We start from the raw sequence: 14,921 nt of genomic DNA, 5'->3' as shown, positions 1-14,921 counted from the left end.
GGTGCGAAAGATGCTCGGCATACATACGTCAACGTACATGCATCACGGCCAGTGAAAAGAACATAATGCAATTACATGCCCCAAGTTCCCTTTGAAACCGCTACGTTGCCTTTTTTGTGCCCATGCTGTGTGCACAATTGCTTTGTCACGTTGTCATACTTGTCAACCCATTATCAGTGCTGCCTATCTTATTACAGACCATTTCAGAGCTTATTGGTCACCCCGTGCCCATATAAATCTCAACGTTCATCCTACAAAGTCCCATCGCACAGGAGAAACACAACACAAATAGAAGAAAGGAAAAAAATGTTGCCCGTATTGCAACGGCTGTATGCCATATGGACCTGAAAACTCAATTTCCCTGGACAAGAATACGGGTAAACCGTTTGGGTTGACAGGTATGCGTTGTTGTTGTTGGGTGCGGTGGCTGCCTTAGTGAGTGTCTTTTAGGGGGCATCACCCCCGCATTCGTTTGAACCCAGGGCCTGGCCTTGCTCCAGGCTGACGCGAAAACCGAGCGTAGCCACAGAGGAGAGGCGCCCTACTCGTGCAGCCGCACGACGCATTTCCTCGTCGGATGGCGTCTGTCGCTCCCAAAAAACTGGGCTCGGCACATTTCTTACAAATGGCGCGAAACCGAACGACAAACACCGGCGCGATATCACACTGCGCAAAACGTTCTTGAAGCTTGAATGCAAACGAAAGGTGCGTCTGGCATGTTCTCCCAGGTCTGCACCGCCGTACGTGACGGATGACATCTCCGAGAGAGACTCACTAACTGAACTGGCTTTACCGCTTGCCTGTTGTTGTTGTGATTCAAGTTTAGATTCTTCATTCATTTTCTCATTCATTCATTCACTTGCGCTCTTGAGTGTGTTCCATCGTCACGTGTTTGTGCTTGTCGTGTGCACGCTTGTCCCCCGTCCCTCTTCTTCCCCGTAGCCGTATTTCGCACCCCAGTTGTATTTGCCGTCGGCGGCCGCTCGCCCGCCCACTGAGCTGCGCCTCGCTGCTGCTGCTGCTAGGCCCGCCATGTCCCGCGACCACACTAACTTGCCTGTAAGTACCCGTCGCTTCAAGAGCTCTCAACCAAGATTGCGGTGTGCCGATGTCGTCATGGTACACTGCAGTGACAGCCACGGGTGGCGAGATGTCAACTACCTCGCCTGGTATACAGGAGGACGTGGGTTCTACCCTGACCCTGATTCCTGTATGCTTGGAATTTGCATGTTCTCTCCGTGGTCGCATGGATTTTTCTCCCGGTCCTCAAATTTTTCCCTCCACATTTAGAAAACATGCGTTTAGAGCATTTGTGTGCTCTACATTTGCACACGATAAGCCACTTCGTAGAGCTATAATTTGTGGCCAGGTCGCTTCCAAAAGAGTGCTATATAACTCAGTGGACCGTACCTGGTATGATAAAATAAAAACTAGTTTCGTGTAATAAATTAATCCGACAGCCTCCCTCCTGTCTTCACGCATGAAGCAAGCATTTGTTAATGTGGACACATTGCGCCATTACTTAAGCCACCCAAAGATGACTTTCCACAGTGGTTCCGTGTGTTCCGAGATGACCGAAGAGCCCCATGCGAGATCCGTAGACTCTGCCACAGGTGCTAGACGTCGCTTCTGAAAAATAATCTAATAGCTGAGTGGGCTTGACTTGGTAAAATAAAAGGTTTCGTTATCATCATTAGACCTCCTTTGCCAGTTCCAAAATATAATAATAGGGTTTTCCCCCTTTTTTTGGCAACATAACTGAAACCTTTTGGCGTCCTCTGGTCGAGCACTAATTGGGTCGAGGCTCAAAAGAAAGCCGTCCCTTGGTGTGGACCAATCAGTTTCAAGGACAATGCATATATTATCATAGTGTGTTTTTTGATAATTGGTTTTTTACCCTTCTATCTGGCAACAAAACTGACACCTTTTTACAAGGAGTCATGTTTGCATAGACCGCAATACCTGCAGTCATAATACAAACAAAAGAACATAACTCTGATAATGTGCACTGTCCTTGAAGTTGATTGGTCCATACCCGAGACAGATTTTCTTAGAGTCTAGTTTCACATGGGTTGGACCAAATGACGCCAAAAGGCGCACTTTTGGCGTCATCTGGTCCAACCCATGTGAGACTAGGCTCTAAGAAAATCTGTCTCGGGTATGGACCAATCAACTTCAAGGACAGTGCACATTATCAGAGTTATGTTCTTTTGTTTGTATTATGACTGCAGGTATTGCGGTCTATGCAAACATGACTCCTTGTAAAAAGGTGTCAGTTTTGTTGCCAGATAGAAGGGTAAAAAAACAATTATCATATTTTTACTGGCAAATGAGGTTCCCATAGTGTAGAGTGTGATTTTTGTTTGCATTTTGACCACAAGCATTGTGGTTAATGCAGACATGAATCCTTGTAAAAAGGTTTCAGTTTTGTTGCTAGAAAAAAGGGGAAAAACCCTATTATTATAGTCTCGTTTTGTTTGTATGTTTTAGTTAGTGATTTGCTTACCTTTCCTATACCCTGCACTCCTGCCGTGTTTTCGTGTTGTTGATGTAACGTTCCGACACCCGACTGCTGGACATCTGTGAAACAGAACTTCATAGCTCATCGGATTCCTTCTGTATGAATGAATATTTTGACGCTGGGCGGTTCGAGCTGCGGGGTGCAGCTCCTTTCGCCGCACCCGTTTTGGCTTCCGCATGCGCTTTGCCGGTGAGACTCGAGCAGCAGAGTTACACGGAGGCCGCGTCCGCCAGACCTCCGCGGTCCACACTCGCGGCAGTCGCCAAACTCTCGGGCGACAAACTCCGCCGCTTTCAGTGGCGCCATGGTGCGCGCAACAGGAAGTGGCCTCCCGATTGGCTTGATCACAATCACGTGGGTCAGATGGACGCGTGCGATTGGTTGTGTGCTTGCCGCTTGGGCTGTCGCACGCCACGATGGTTGCCACGGGACTGCTGTGTGTGTGCTGCGATGGGGGGGGGGGGCTACGGTCAGTGGATTGTTTTAGTGAAAGGACTGCATTCTTACGTTTGGGCAGGTACAGCATCTGATCAAAGTATCATTTCGCTCTTGATGCCCTGCTTCTAGGCGAAGCTGCAAGCTTTTAACAAAATAAGGCTTCCGTTTGGCTGCAGCCGGTCCTGTTGTGTTTGCGTCAATCCGTTTTTGATATTTCCATTGAGAAGTATGAAAAATAAGTATAACAATAACAATTACGGTAATTCGCTGTCTCTAGGGGCCACTATAGTGTTATTAATGCATTATTTTACACATTAGTTTATAGTATCATCCTGATTATAATCGCCTGTGATTGGATGGAGTCCATCACTTGCAGCGTATTTCTTTACAGCCTGACTCAAGCCTATTCACTGCATCCTAAATACATTCATACAATTTACTACCATCATGAGCCAAGAATGTCTGTGTGTCCCGCGTGTGACGTCACTCCACGTCGACCAGCCCCCCTCATTCATATTCATGAACAGGTGACATCACTCCACATGTAGCACCCCCCCCCTCATTAATAATCATGAGCAGGTGACGTCACTCCACATGGCGGGGCGAGGCGCCTCCCCCCCCCTCCTCAACATCAAATTACAACCTTCACTACAAAGGCAGAACCCTCACGTCACGCGATCTCCGTCACGCTGTTGAGACATAGAAGTAAAATGGTCGTCATGATGAACAAGGGATTATAACCTTTAAATGAAATAAGTCTGTGTCACCGCGGCCTTACAAATTGCACACGAATTGATGCAATGAATATCACGTCGTTTGCAAGTTTCAGATTTACTGAAATACACCCGTCCTTGGACGGTCAAAGGCTCGTAGAATATAAACTTAATTTGCTTTGTTCACATTTGGGAAGGACGTATCAATTTTCGGACTGACTTATTTTGACCTTAAGAACACTTATTTAAATAAAGAAGTGAATAGCAAACCCGCTCTTGTCTTTATGACCGATCATACGAGTGGCTGGTTAGAATGCGATGTCTCAAAGAGTTATGTTAAGTCTGTCAGTTTAAGTGTGCGGGACCACAATTCCGCACACCACATGTACATCGGGCAGAGAACGTTCTTTCAATTCATGATCCCGGGAGAATTTGTCCATTTGGTTTTTTCTTTACATTTTTTGTGTTCATTTTGGTGGATTTAATTGTTACGTTTCAATTTAGAAAGTGACACGTTTAGGAACATCGCATTTAAATTACCGAAATTTACACGGTTATTTAAATATGTAATATAAATTTTTTTTTTTTATTAATGTAGCATCGGCAAAGTGTTTAGTTCACTGCACTATGAACCCTGAAATCCGAATTTGATTCCTGGCCACAGCTATCATCAGTGCCAAGCGATATCTGAACCGTTCCTAAGCAGTTACCTTAACCAACCCACATTGACAGCATGATGAAGTATGATCAAACAACCACCATGACTCACGTGGCATAGGGAAGCCAACACCCAGCGATTAATTAACAAAGAGCTGTAAAGTATTACAATATTACTTTAATGTAGGTAACAGATCAACTTTTTGTATGGGTGATTATATATGTGAGAATGCGAATACGTTTGCAGTGTGCAATTGTGTGGGTATGTGGGTGCGTGTGATTGGCGCGCTGCACTACGAACCCCGCAAGCCGAGTTCGATTCCCCCTCACGACCAACAGTAAAGATTGTCTGAACCGGTCCTGGGCCTCCGCCAGGTCGACTCGGCCTCAAATGAGTACCTGGTGTGGTGTGTAAACCTCGCCACTTTGGGGACAAAGGTGGTCGGATGTGGTGCTTGGCCACCTTGTATGCCTTGCCGGTCTTCATAGGTACTGTTGCTGTAACAGCCATTTTCCCCAACAGTCTGTTAAGGCTACACGGGAGATCTTTATCTTTGGCGAAGAGGGTGCCAATGACAATTTCAGGTTCCACCTGGCGCCGATACTTTCAGCTGTGTGCACATTTCGTTGCAATGGGAAAGTGAATTCGTAGAAGCCAACGGCCGGGCTTGCCCGCCCCTCACTCAGACCGGCCGGGGCGAATGTGTGTTTGACACAGAGTTTCGGCCGGTGACATTTGGATTGAAGCGAGCAAATAAATAAGCTCTGTTTGCTCCGCTCGCTGCCGGCAGTGTAACCTCTTGGCTGTTCTCTTTCCATTTGACTCCCCTGCCACGTCTTCACTTGCACCTCGTGCCAGAATGTGTTGGGAGCCCAAAAACACGATTTGAATTTACAGGAGTACCACATTTTTTTTTTGGTGCCAATAATTTTCGGCTTGGTTAACTCGTTTTCAAGGAGGTTTTTTTTTTTGCCTTCCCTACAGTGAGGTACTACTCTTGACAGACATTCCACATTCCTATGAAAAGGGCCAGTCATTCCTCGGGATGACCACCGGTAACTTGCTTCAAAGTGTTGCTCAATGGGATCGGTTGACCCACCACCCTGCCCCCTCCCACCAATATATTATCTTTGCAGGTTTCCTATTACGAGTCAAGCACCCCGCATATGCATATTTCTACAGATGCTGAGATAGTACCTTTATATAACTGCAAACTTCCCCAGTCTCCCTTGCAAAGAGGAGTGCGAGGTACATTCATAATGAATCCATTCTGGCTGTAACCCTGAAAACTACGGAGGTAGACAACTTTTGTGACCACTTTAGAGCCCGTTGAGACCAAAAGTTTCTCCTTGTAAAAAAAAAATGTTCAAAGCGATTTTGGTAAAATAACAGCGTAAAAGTACGTGGAGTCAAATAACACAAAATGAATGGAGGCTCGGCTAACGGTCTGGCTCGCCAGCTTGCCTTTTGGCTGTTGTTCTTGTATCAAGGACACGCAACGTGTCATGTCAACTGGTTTGGGTCCCTGCGTGGCCCTGAGAGAGCCGTGCGCCGCCTGTCGAATGCGACCTCCTCCCCTGTGAGCCCTTGTCATCTCAAAGCCCTTTCAGTCAACGGTTACAGGCAGATGCTTCCAACGCATTCCGCCCGGTCTGTTTTCCTCGTTGTTTTTTGGGAGCTGGCGCCTCGACTTGACGACTTGACGTCGTCGAAGTCACGGCCTTAGCAGTCAACAAAGTTGTCGCGGTTAATGTCTGGCGATGGCACCACGCCTCGCCATCGCTTCCTTCCTTCTGCCAGATCCCTCAGCTGCTCCACAGTCGACACGTGACTTCCAAGATCCGCTCTTACAGTGTTCCACCGTCTGGCCCTAAGACTTCTTCTTGGTCACTGATCTTATCTTACCTGAACGTAATTTATATAGCGCGTTAACCAAGGCACTTTGCTGCGAATTAATAACGGTACATATGAATGTAATGGTGGAGATGAGGCCAATAAAATAAATGAGAGGAAGCAATGGGGGCAAATCCGTGATGCGTGAATTTGGTGAAAGCGAAACTGATGACAGTAAATAATGACGAATGGATTGAATGAATGGGGTGAATGAGTGATCGCCATGTAACGAGAATATGAAGAGGGAATGGTAACGATGGCGGTTATGAGGAGGAGATTAAAGCGGGTCGTGGGGTGAGCTAGGAAACAATGATTGAGTTTTGAGTGAGGAGCGGAAACTTGGTGAGCGAAGGTGACTGCTTAATGTGGAGGGAGACGTTCATTCCGGTAAAGGGGGGGCGGGAAGAGAGAGAGAGCGTGGATTGAGCACAAGGAGGAGGGGGGGTCAGAGAGAGACGGCAAAGATTGAGGGCGTAGAGGGTGAGAAGGCGACGTAGGAAGGTACACGAGTGGAAAGATGTGGCGTGGCGCAAGACCATGAAGGGATTTGTAGACCAGGGTGAGGAATTTCAGTGGGGTGTGCCACTCAATTACCTGTCCCAATTCTGATCTACAATGTACCCCAACCCAACCCAAGGTTCGCTTGACCGTATCAACACCAATTTCTTGCCACATTCTGTGCCAAACTTCCAAGTTGCCTTCCCCCATTCTACATGTGTGTTCCTAGATTTCTCCATATGCACTTATGCTTAAATTCCTGGGTATTTTTTTTCCTTTTGTCATTTTGTAGAAGTTTAGATCTCTGACCCTTCCTGTAGGAGACGTTAAACTGGCCTCAAATACCCACAACTTAATACTTTTCAGAAGTGTCTTTTATTGTCCGTCACAAACCTACCGTGCCCAGGCAGCATGTATCTTTATGTTAATTTCTTGTTTTTTTTCACTGGGTATCAACACATTTTCATGGTGCTTTTTTAACCTTCAGGGTGAAGCATACCAAGGTTCGCTGAATCAAAAAGAAATATGTTCCAGGGACACAGCAGAGGAAATACAGAGATAAACTGAGAGCAGAGTAGAGTAGTTTTTATAATGAAAAACAGCACGAGATGCTGAATGTCAAAACCGGTGTCGAGTTTGCTTGTGTTGAACCGATGCTGCTGATATCCTGCACTCCCAGAAGGCCGTGTGGCTGATGAGATGTGCAACAAAAATTATTTTCTTTATGTTGAGGGACAGATATTTGGAAAAAAATCCATGCTACCACGGGAAGAACACGCAAGCTCCAAATCTTTACCAACCATGGGTTCGGGATCGAACCCACGACCTCCTGTATATTCCGGTCGAGGTAGTTAACACCTCGCCACCACAGCAAACCACCATGAAGATGGAGTGATGAGATCGGTGAATATATAGGAGCGAGATGGATTGTGGCATCGCAGGACCATGAGAGATGGTGACGGATAGGTCATGGATGGCGATTTTCTGCGTGAGGCTTTTCAGCGTGGTAAACGTGAATTGGCTGCTGCCATCTTCAAGTTCAACCAGGCTGCCAACTTTTTATTTTTATTTTCCTCTTTTTCTTTCCTCTTTTGAAATAATTGTTGTCAGACGAGTGGCAAGGAACACTCACCTGGCTAGGCAACAGACAGTTTCCTCGTTCAAAACGAGCAATGGGGTGGCACAAGCGTTCATCAGCGGCCCCAGAACCAGTGCTGAAAATTTCACGATCTCTTGGCAGGGACAGTTTTAATCATAGGGCGGTAACCACTGGTAGTCTGTGTCACCCAACGCAGAGTTACTTACGTGTGTATACTTGTGTTGAACTTCTTTCGCACTATATGTAGCACAACCGTGCTCATCCGATTAGCTTCACACGTGACTTTGTTAATCTGATGTCAGTAATATTTTGGACATTGTACGCTGGAACGGTGGTGCAGTGGTTAGCACACAACAACGCTATGAACCTGAGTTCGATTCTCGGCCACGACTTACATGGGTAACGGGTGATACCCGAACCAGGCCTGCTCCCTCCCTCGCCAACTGGCACTCACCGGCATGGTGAAGTATGGTCAAACAACTCCCATTGAGGGGTCAAAACGTTTAGAAACATGCTATTGCAGCACAGCGGTGGCACTGCTTATCACACCATGTGCTGTTCGCCCGGTGACCTGAGTTTGATTCCTGGCCAAGGCTAACGTCATTGGCGAGTGACATCTCAACCAGCCCTGGGCCACATTTTTATTCAACAATTTGCACTGACCAGCGTGGTGAAGTATGGTCGAAAAGCCCCAATGACCGACATGACTTGGGGAAGCCTTCATCCAGCAGTGGACCGACTAAAGGACTGGACATGTTCATATGTACTCTACTTCGATTTAAAGCTTTCGTGACTGCAGGGATCCATCTTCTTGGTTCTTTCGGTAAAGTCACGTAGAAGGGAAGTAATAAAATAATAAAACAAAACATTATAAAATAATTCTCACGACGCTTCGGCCACAACGCAAGGTCTGTCTCCCCGACAGACCTGGTCTTCACCTGAGGACGGCTGTTTGCTTTGTGGCCGAAGCGTCGTGAGAATTATTTTATTATGTTTTGTTTTATTATTTTATTACTTCCCTTCTACGTGACTTTACCGAAAGAACCAAGAAGATGTACTCTACTGTTTAACACGTAGGTGACCAGTATTATCGACGCTAGGTTTTTTTTGGGTTCGCGTAAATATACACGTGCCGTTAAACCCGCCACCGCCTGACACAGCCAATTAGTAATGTTTGTCACGTCAATAAAACATGAAATTTAGTTACTAGTTCAGCACACCGGTATTTACACGACCTAACACAACCCCCCCCCAAAAAAAAATAAACACCTCTCATGTTGCTCTCCAACGCGAGCCTTGCCAGCCTGATGTGTTTGGCAAGTGTGTAACTCCGGCGGGCTGGTGCCGTGGGCTCTGCGTGGCATTCCTTCACTTTATCTTCTATAAAGGGAGCTCGCTCTCCTTCTAGTCCACGCCTCTCTCTGCCTTTGTTAAGCGCAACGCAGTTCACCAGCCACGTGGTTCACCAGCCACGTGGTTCACCAGCCACGTGGTTCACCAGCCACGTGGTTCACCAGCCACGTGGTTCACCAGCCACGTGGTTCACCAGCCACGTGGTTCACCAGCCACGTGGTTCACCAGCCACGTGGTTCACCAGCCACGTGGTTCACCAGCCACGTGGTTCACCAGCCACGTGGTTCACCAGCCACGTGGTTCACCAGCCACGTGGTTCACCAGCCACGTGGTTCACCAGCCACGTGGTTCACCAGCCACGTGGTTCACCAGCCACGTGGTTCACCAGCCACGTGGTTCACCAGCCACGTGGTTCACCAGCCACGTGGTTCACCAGCCACGTGGTTCACCAGCCACGTGGTTCACCAGCCACGTGGTTCACCAGCCACGTGGTTCACCAGCCACGTGGTTCACCAGCCACGTGGTTCACCAGCCACGTGGTTCACCAGCCACGTGGTTCACCAGCCACGTGGTTCACCAGCCACGTGGTTCACCAGCCACGTGGTTCACCAGCCACGTGGTTCACCAGCCACGTGGTTCACCAGCGAGCGCTTCCGACACAGAGCGCCCGCACAGGCTGCAGGCCAACACGGACCACAGGGGGGGGGGGGGCCTCCTGTTCTAGAGGTTTTCTACTCAACCCTAATTGTTTGTGTCCCAACCGATGGATTGAAAAGCTTGACTTTGCAAGCGCTGTCGATAAGTGACCTTGCATGGGAAACAAAGTACAACGACTGCGTCAAAAGGAGGGGTCACATGGATGCTTCGGTTTATTCGTCAATATTCATCCTTCAGTCCACGTTCCGTGCAGTGAATCGCGTTTGTTAGAATTAACGTTTTTTCATTTGTGTGTTATGGATTCATGCCAACTGTATGGTAAGATCAGAATAGTTTAGTTTTATTTGTATATATATTTCGATTTAAAGCTTTCGTGACTGCAGGGATTCATCTTCTTGGTTCTTTCGGTAAAGTCACGTAGAAGGGAAGTAATAAAATAATAAAAATAAAACATAATAAAATAAAATAATTCTCACGACGTTTCGGCTACAACGCAAGCAGCCGTCTTCAGGTGAAGAATGAGACACTACCAAGCTAGGAGCTTATTTTATTATGTTTTATTTGTATTATTTTATTACTTCCCTTCTACGTGACTTTACCGAAAGAACCAAGAAGATGTATATATATTTTTAAGTTTTTTTTTCACATTTCCTTTGCTTTGCACTCCTATCCTGTTTTTTTGGATTTGTTTGTTTTTGTAACGTTCTGACCCACCCCTGCTGGACGTACAATCTGTGAAAAGAGCTTCATAGCTCATCAGATTCCTTTCAGTATAAACACAAATTCTGATTCTGAAAACCGTTGGTGCCACCACACCTCCTCATTGCCAACAACGCCTTCTACCCTGCGCCAGACCCCGCAGCGGCTGCAAGCTAGAAATGCGGTCTCAAAGATCTGCCCTGACAGTATCCCACACCGTCTACTCCGAGGCTCACACAGACACCACCAGCATCATATAGGGGGGGCTGTAGCCTCGGACGGAAAACCACAAACTCGCACAGAGACCCGTAGACCTGCCCTGACAGTATCCCACACCGTCCACTCTGAGGTCTTCTCGTCCTCCCCGTGATCGCTGCACTCGTGAGGACCACTCCAATGCCTGTCAATCGGTCCCTCCCCCATCCTTGCACACGCATCCCACCAAGCCCAACCATGTTTGCCCAAGTTACGTCTGCAACACACGACCGCCACGTTTTCTTCTGGACTCGTGCGTTTCTACTCCTGCCTGTCTTGCCACGGCATTCCTAGCATGCATCTCAGACACCTTTGCTCAAATATCATGCAACTTTTCGATTTAAAGCTTTCGTGACTGCAGGGATTCATCTTCTTGGTTCTTTCGGTAAAGTCACGTAGAATTGAAATAATAAAATAATAAAAATAAAACATAATAAAATAATTATCACGACGTTTCGGCCACAACGCAAGTAACTTGCCTAGTTGAAGAGTCCAGGGGCCTGAGTACAGGATGGAATTGTGCAAGCTAAGACTTGTCATCACTCCGATTCTCTGAGGGAGTTGAGGCATGTGAACCTCGTAAAGTTAGGAGAGAATGTTAAGTCAGGATAGACGGGGACCACTCATACGTCGATTGTCAAAGTAAAAAAACCCATACTCTGGCTTTTTCGGTAAAGTCACGTCGGTAAAAAATAAAAGAAAAATAAAAGAAATGAAAACAACTAAATTAAATCACGACGTTTCGGAGGCAACACAAGCTTCCGTCTTCGAAATGTCATGATTTAATTTAGTTGTTTTCATTTATTTTATTTTTATTTTTTACCTACGTGACTTTACCAAAAAAACCAAAGAGTATGAATCCTTGCAGTCACGAAAGCTTCAAATCTAGAATAAAAAAAACCCAACCAGTCAATCATCTTACCCGAATCGATTCCTGGCATTTCGACGGTGATATCCATATTCATGGTGTGGGTTTGTGAAAAAACAGGCCAAATATAACGTAAAAAATCGGAAGGAACAGCTTTCACAGATGGTCGCAGAAACGCATCTGAAAGCGCCGCGCGATGCAGTGACCGTCTTTGTTCAACGGCTAGCCAAAAGTCACTGCTGCTGCAAGGATGACCGGAGTTCGCATTTACCACAAGTGGTGTTCCACCAGGTGATACAGCCTCATAATGTTGTGCTCATTTCATCGACCCCAGAAAAATAAGGAGGAATTATTATAATGATGATGATGGTAGTTACAACATGATGAGGATGGCCGATGATGATTGACAGCAATTCATCATTACTAACAAGTAAACCCGTAAAAACAAAGTTTTTCACTATAAATCCTTAATATGCGTGGCGGCTAGAGTCCTCTCGTCCTCTGGCTTGAGATGGCTGCCACCTATGCGTCAGATGATTGTCTGCCACCATTAAGCAATTGGTAATTCAATATTTAATTTGTTTTCCCTAAACAGTGTAAAATTTTGTATTTTTTTTTTCACGAAAATTAATTGTCACACACAACGAGTCTGTGTGGAAAATGTCAGCTCGATTGGATCATGGGAAGTGGGTTAAAAAACGAGCGAAAGATTTGCACGGTCCTAAGCAAGCAAGCGAACTTAATATAAAGGATTTAAAAATATATTCGCCTGTGGAGGACGCGGGGATCGATCCCGCGACCTTTGGCATGGGAAGCGAGGGTGCTACCAACTGCGCTACTCCGCCACGGCCTGTGGAGGGGTTACGCTCTGGGCTCTTACACTCTGACGTTCAGCCAAAGCCATGAATGCGTTCTATTTGAATATATGTAAAATACATTTTTTTTGCCTAAAAAGTGTAAAATTTTGGGAATTTTTTTTCATGAACAATAATTGTCTGGCATAACGAGTCTGTGTGGAAAATGTCAGCTCGATTGGATCACGGGAAGTGGGTTAAAAAACGACCGAAAGATTTGCACGGTCCTAAGCAAGCAAGCAAGCATGCAAACTTAATATAAAGGATTTAAAAAGGTGAAAGCATTTCAATGCTAAAATTATTGCTGCTTTTCATTGATATATTTGTAAGGCATGGTGAAAATGCAAAATTGCTATATTGCACTACTGTTTATTTAACGCAAAATAGTATCAATTGTATCGACGCCATGAGAATGATGTGCTTTGATAAAGCTTTGTCTATTATACTGTAATAACACAAATAAGAACATTGTGTTACCAATATTTGTGGTGCTCAGCACGTGCGTTGATTTGAGTAAGTTTTTTTACATCTTAATTCAGCGGCGCTGAATTTTTTAGAAGTTATTTTTTTTAATTAGTTCATAAACCCAAGAAACAAACGTGGCACAGTTCGTGCACGCATGTGAAGTATTGGAAATGACGGCAGGAAACTCCTTGACGGGTAACACACTTCTTTTATTAAATCTTCGCTTATCTCGATACAACGTGTGGTCTCTATTCTTCCGAGTACGGTCACCAGACACCGGTACAACTCGTAACCTCTATTCTTCTTATAACACACTGTACTCGTCTCGTGTAGACCGTATGCCTCTGGCTACACACACATCACTCGTCTCGTGTAGACTCTTCTCGTGTAGACCCTATGCCTCTGGCTACACACACATCACTTGTCTCGTGTAGACTCTTCTCGTGTAGACTCGTCTCGTGTAGACCCTATGCCTCTGGCTACACCCACATCACTCGTCTCGTGTAGACTCTAGGCCCTGGCTACACACTCTGCATGCTGACACTGCATGCCCACCCTACACTCCGCCTCTGGGTTACACAGAGTCCCGGTCCTCACAGGACAGCGGGACTAGGTACCGCAGGGCCCTATCTCTTCCTCCCGTCTTCAGTCTTCGCTGGTTGCACTCTCCCCGTGCGCCTGTGCGCATCACCTTATATAGTCCCTCCTCCCGGGAGACGGAGCGGATGCGGACCTCGATGCGAGCATCGCTTCTTAGTGAACCAATCACAACGCGCTATCTCTACGATCCTCTTTTCCCCAACGCGTGTTTCCACTCACCAACCAATCAGGCCGCGCTGCCACCCGATCACTCCCACACCAGCGCGTCACCGGCACCCAGCCAATCAGCACCACACAACCCACGATCCCGCGCTGACCCCTGATCCCTCACCGTCAGCGCGCGTCACCACACACACATCCAATCACGACGCGCTGGCACCTGATCGCTACCCCAGCGCGTATCACCACTACACATGTATCACGAAACCCGAACAGAAATCCTACGAATGGAGATCAGCTGAGAACACTTGGGTTCACCACCCTGTCACAGTGGGGATTGATCACAATCTAGCAACTCTTTTTTTTTCACTGCCAGTTTATTTTGTCTAAAAAAAACAACCCAAAAGGGACCCAAACAATTTTTTTTTAATTAAAAGCAGGAAGGACAACAAAAGCAACCGAAAATAATCACCACTCGTGCTCCGGATAAATCTCCAAACGCCCGCCAAGGTGAACTGGAAACACACCGCGGTCATACAGCGGGCCCCCCTCGCACAACCTAACAGCGCCTGGCTAAATTGCCCACGGTGGTCGTCGCGAAGCTTCGCATTTCTCTCCGGTCATCGCAGAGTCACCCCCGGAAATGCGCGGTCGACTTTGGCTGGCTCGGGGCGGAACGCGCACACCACCCCCCCCCCCCCCCCACGGCGGATTTGCTTGGCCGTGGCCTCGCGGTGAAAAGGGGGGGCGCTTCTCGCAGAGGTCGTGTTGACCCGGGGGTAGTGTTCCTTTCGGCCGCGCCTGCGTGCTAAGCATTGCTGATGGGCAGGCGGTACGGAATTGCCGTGGCCGGCTGTGTATGCGCGAGTGAGAGAGCGAGCGAGTCTGTGTGTTTTCATTCGTCCATTACAGTCATCGCCTCAGGCTAAGTCGACCTGGAAGTGAACGTCCTTGTCATTCTTGGAGGCTTAAGCGGAGTAGAACCTGGTTTGTATCTGTGTATGGGACGGCCTGTGAATAGCGGGTTTTGTTGGCGTGGTTTGTGAGGTGGCAAGGAGTTGGATTTCCAAGTATATCCGTTCGAAACTTTGTGCGTGTATGCACCCGTGTATATGTGTGGGTTTTCTCTGGGTACTCTGCCTTTCTTCCACCTATCAAAGTCAATAGAAATTTGCAAACATCCCAACGCAT

The 14,921-nt window shown here is 47.0% G+C and overlaps 1 protein-coding gene across 1 annotated transcript in view; it reads left to right on the top strand.

Annotated features, from left to right (window-relative positions):
- KIDINS220 (kinase D interacting substrate 220) overlaps window positions 1-14,921 on the top strand; it is a 118,350-nt gene that overhangs the window by 82,026 nt on the left and 21,403 nt on the right. The window contains exon 25 of the mRNA XM_078603257.1: window positions 943-1,059. Coding sequence (XP_078459383.1) covers window positions 943-1,059 — 117 coding nt within the window. The remainder of the gene's footprint in view (window positions 1-942; window positions 1,060-14,921) is intronic.

The sequence above is a fragment of the Lampetra planeri genome, chromosome 2, assembly GCF_965212315.1.
Source record: "Lampetra planeri chromosome 2, kcLamPlan1.2.h2, whole genome shotgun sequence".
Lineage (NCBI taxonomy): Eukaryota > Metazoa > Chordata > Hyperoartia > Petromyzontiformes > Petromyzontidae > Lampetra > Lampetra planeri.
Note: the sequence above shows the minus strand (reverse complement) of the source record. Positions and strands in the feature narration are given on the sequence as shown.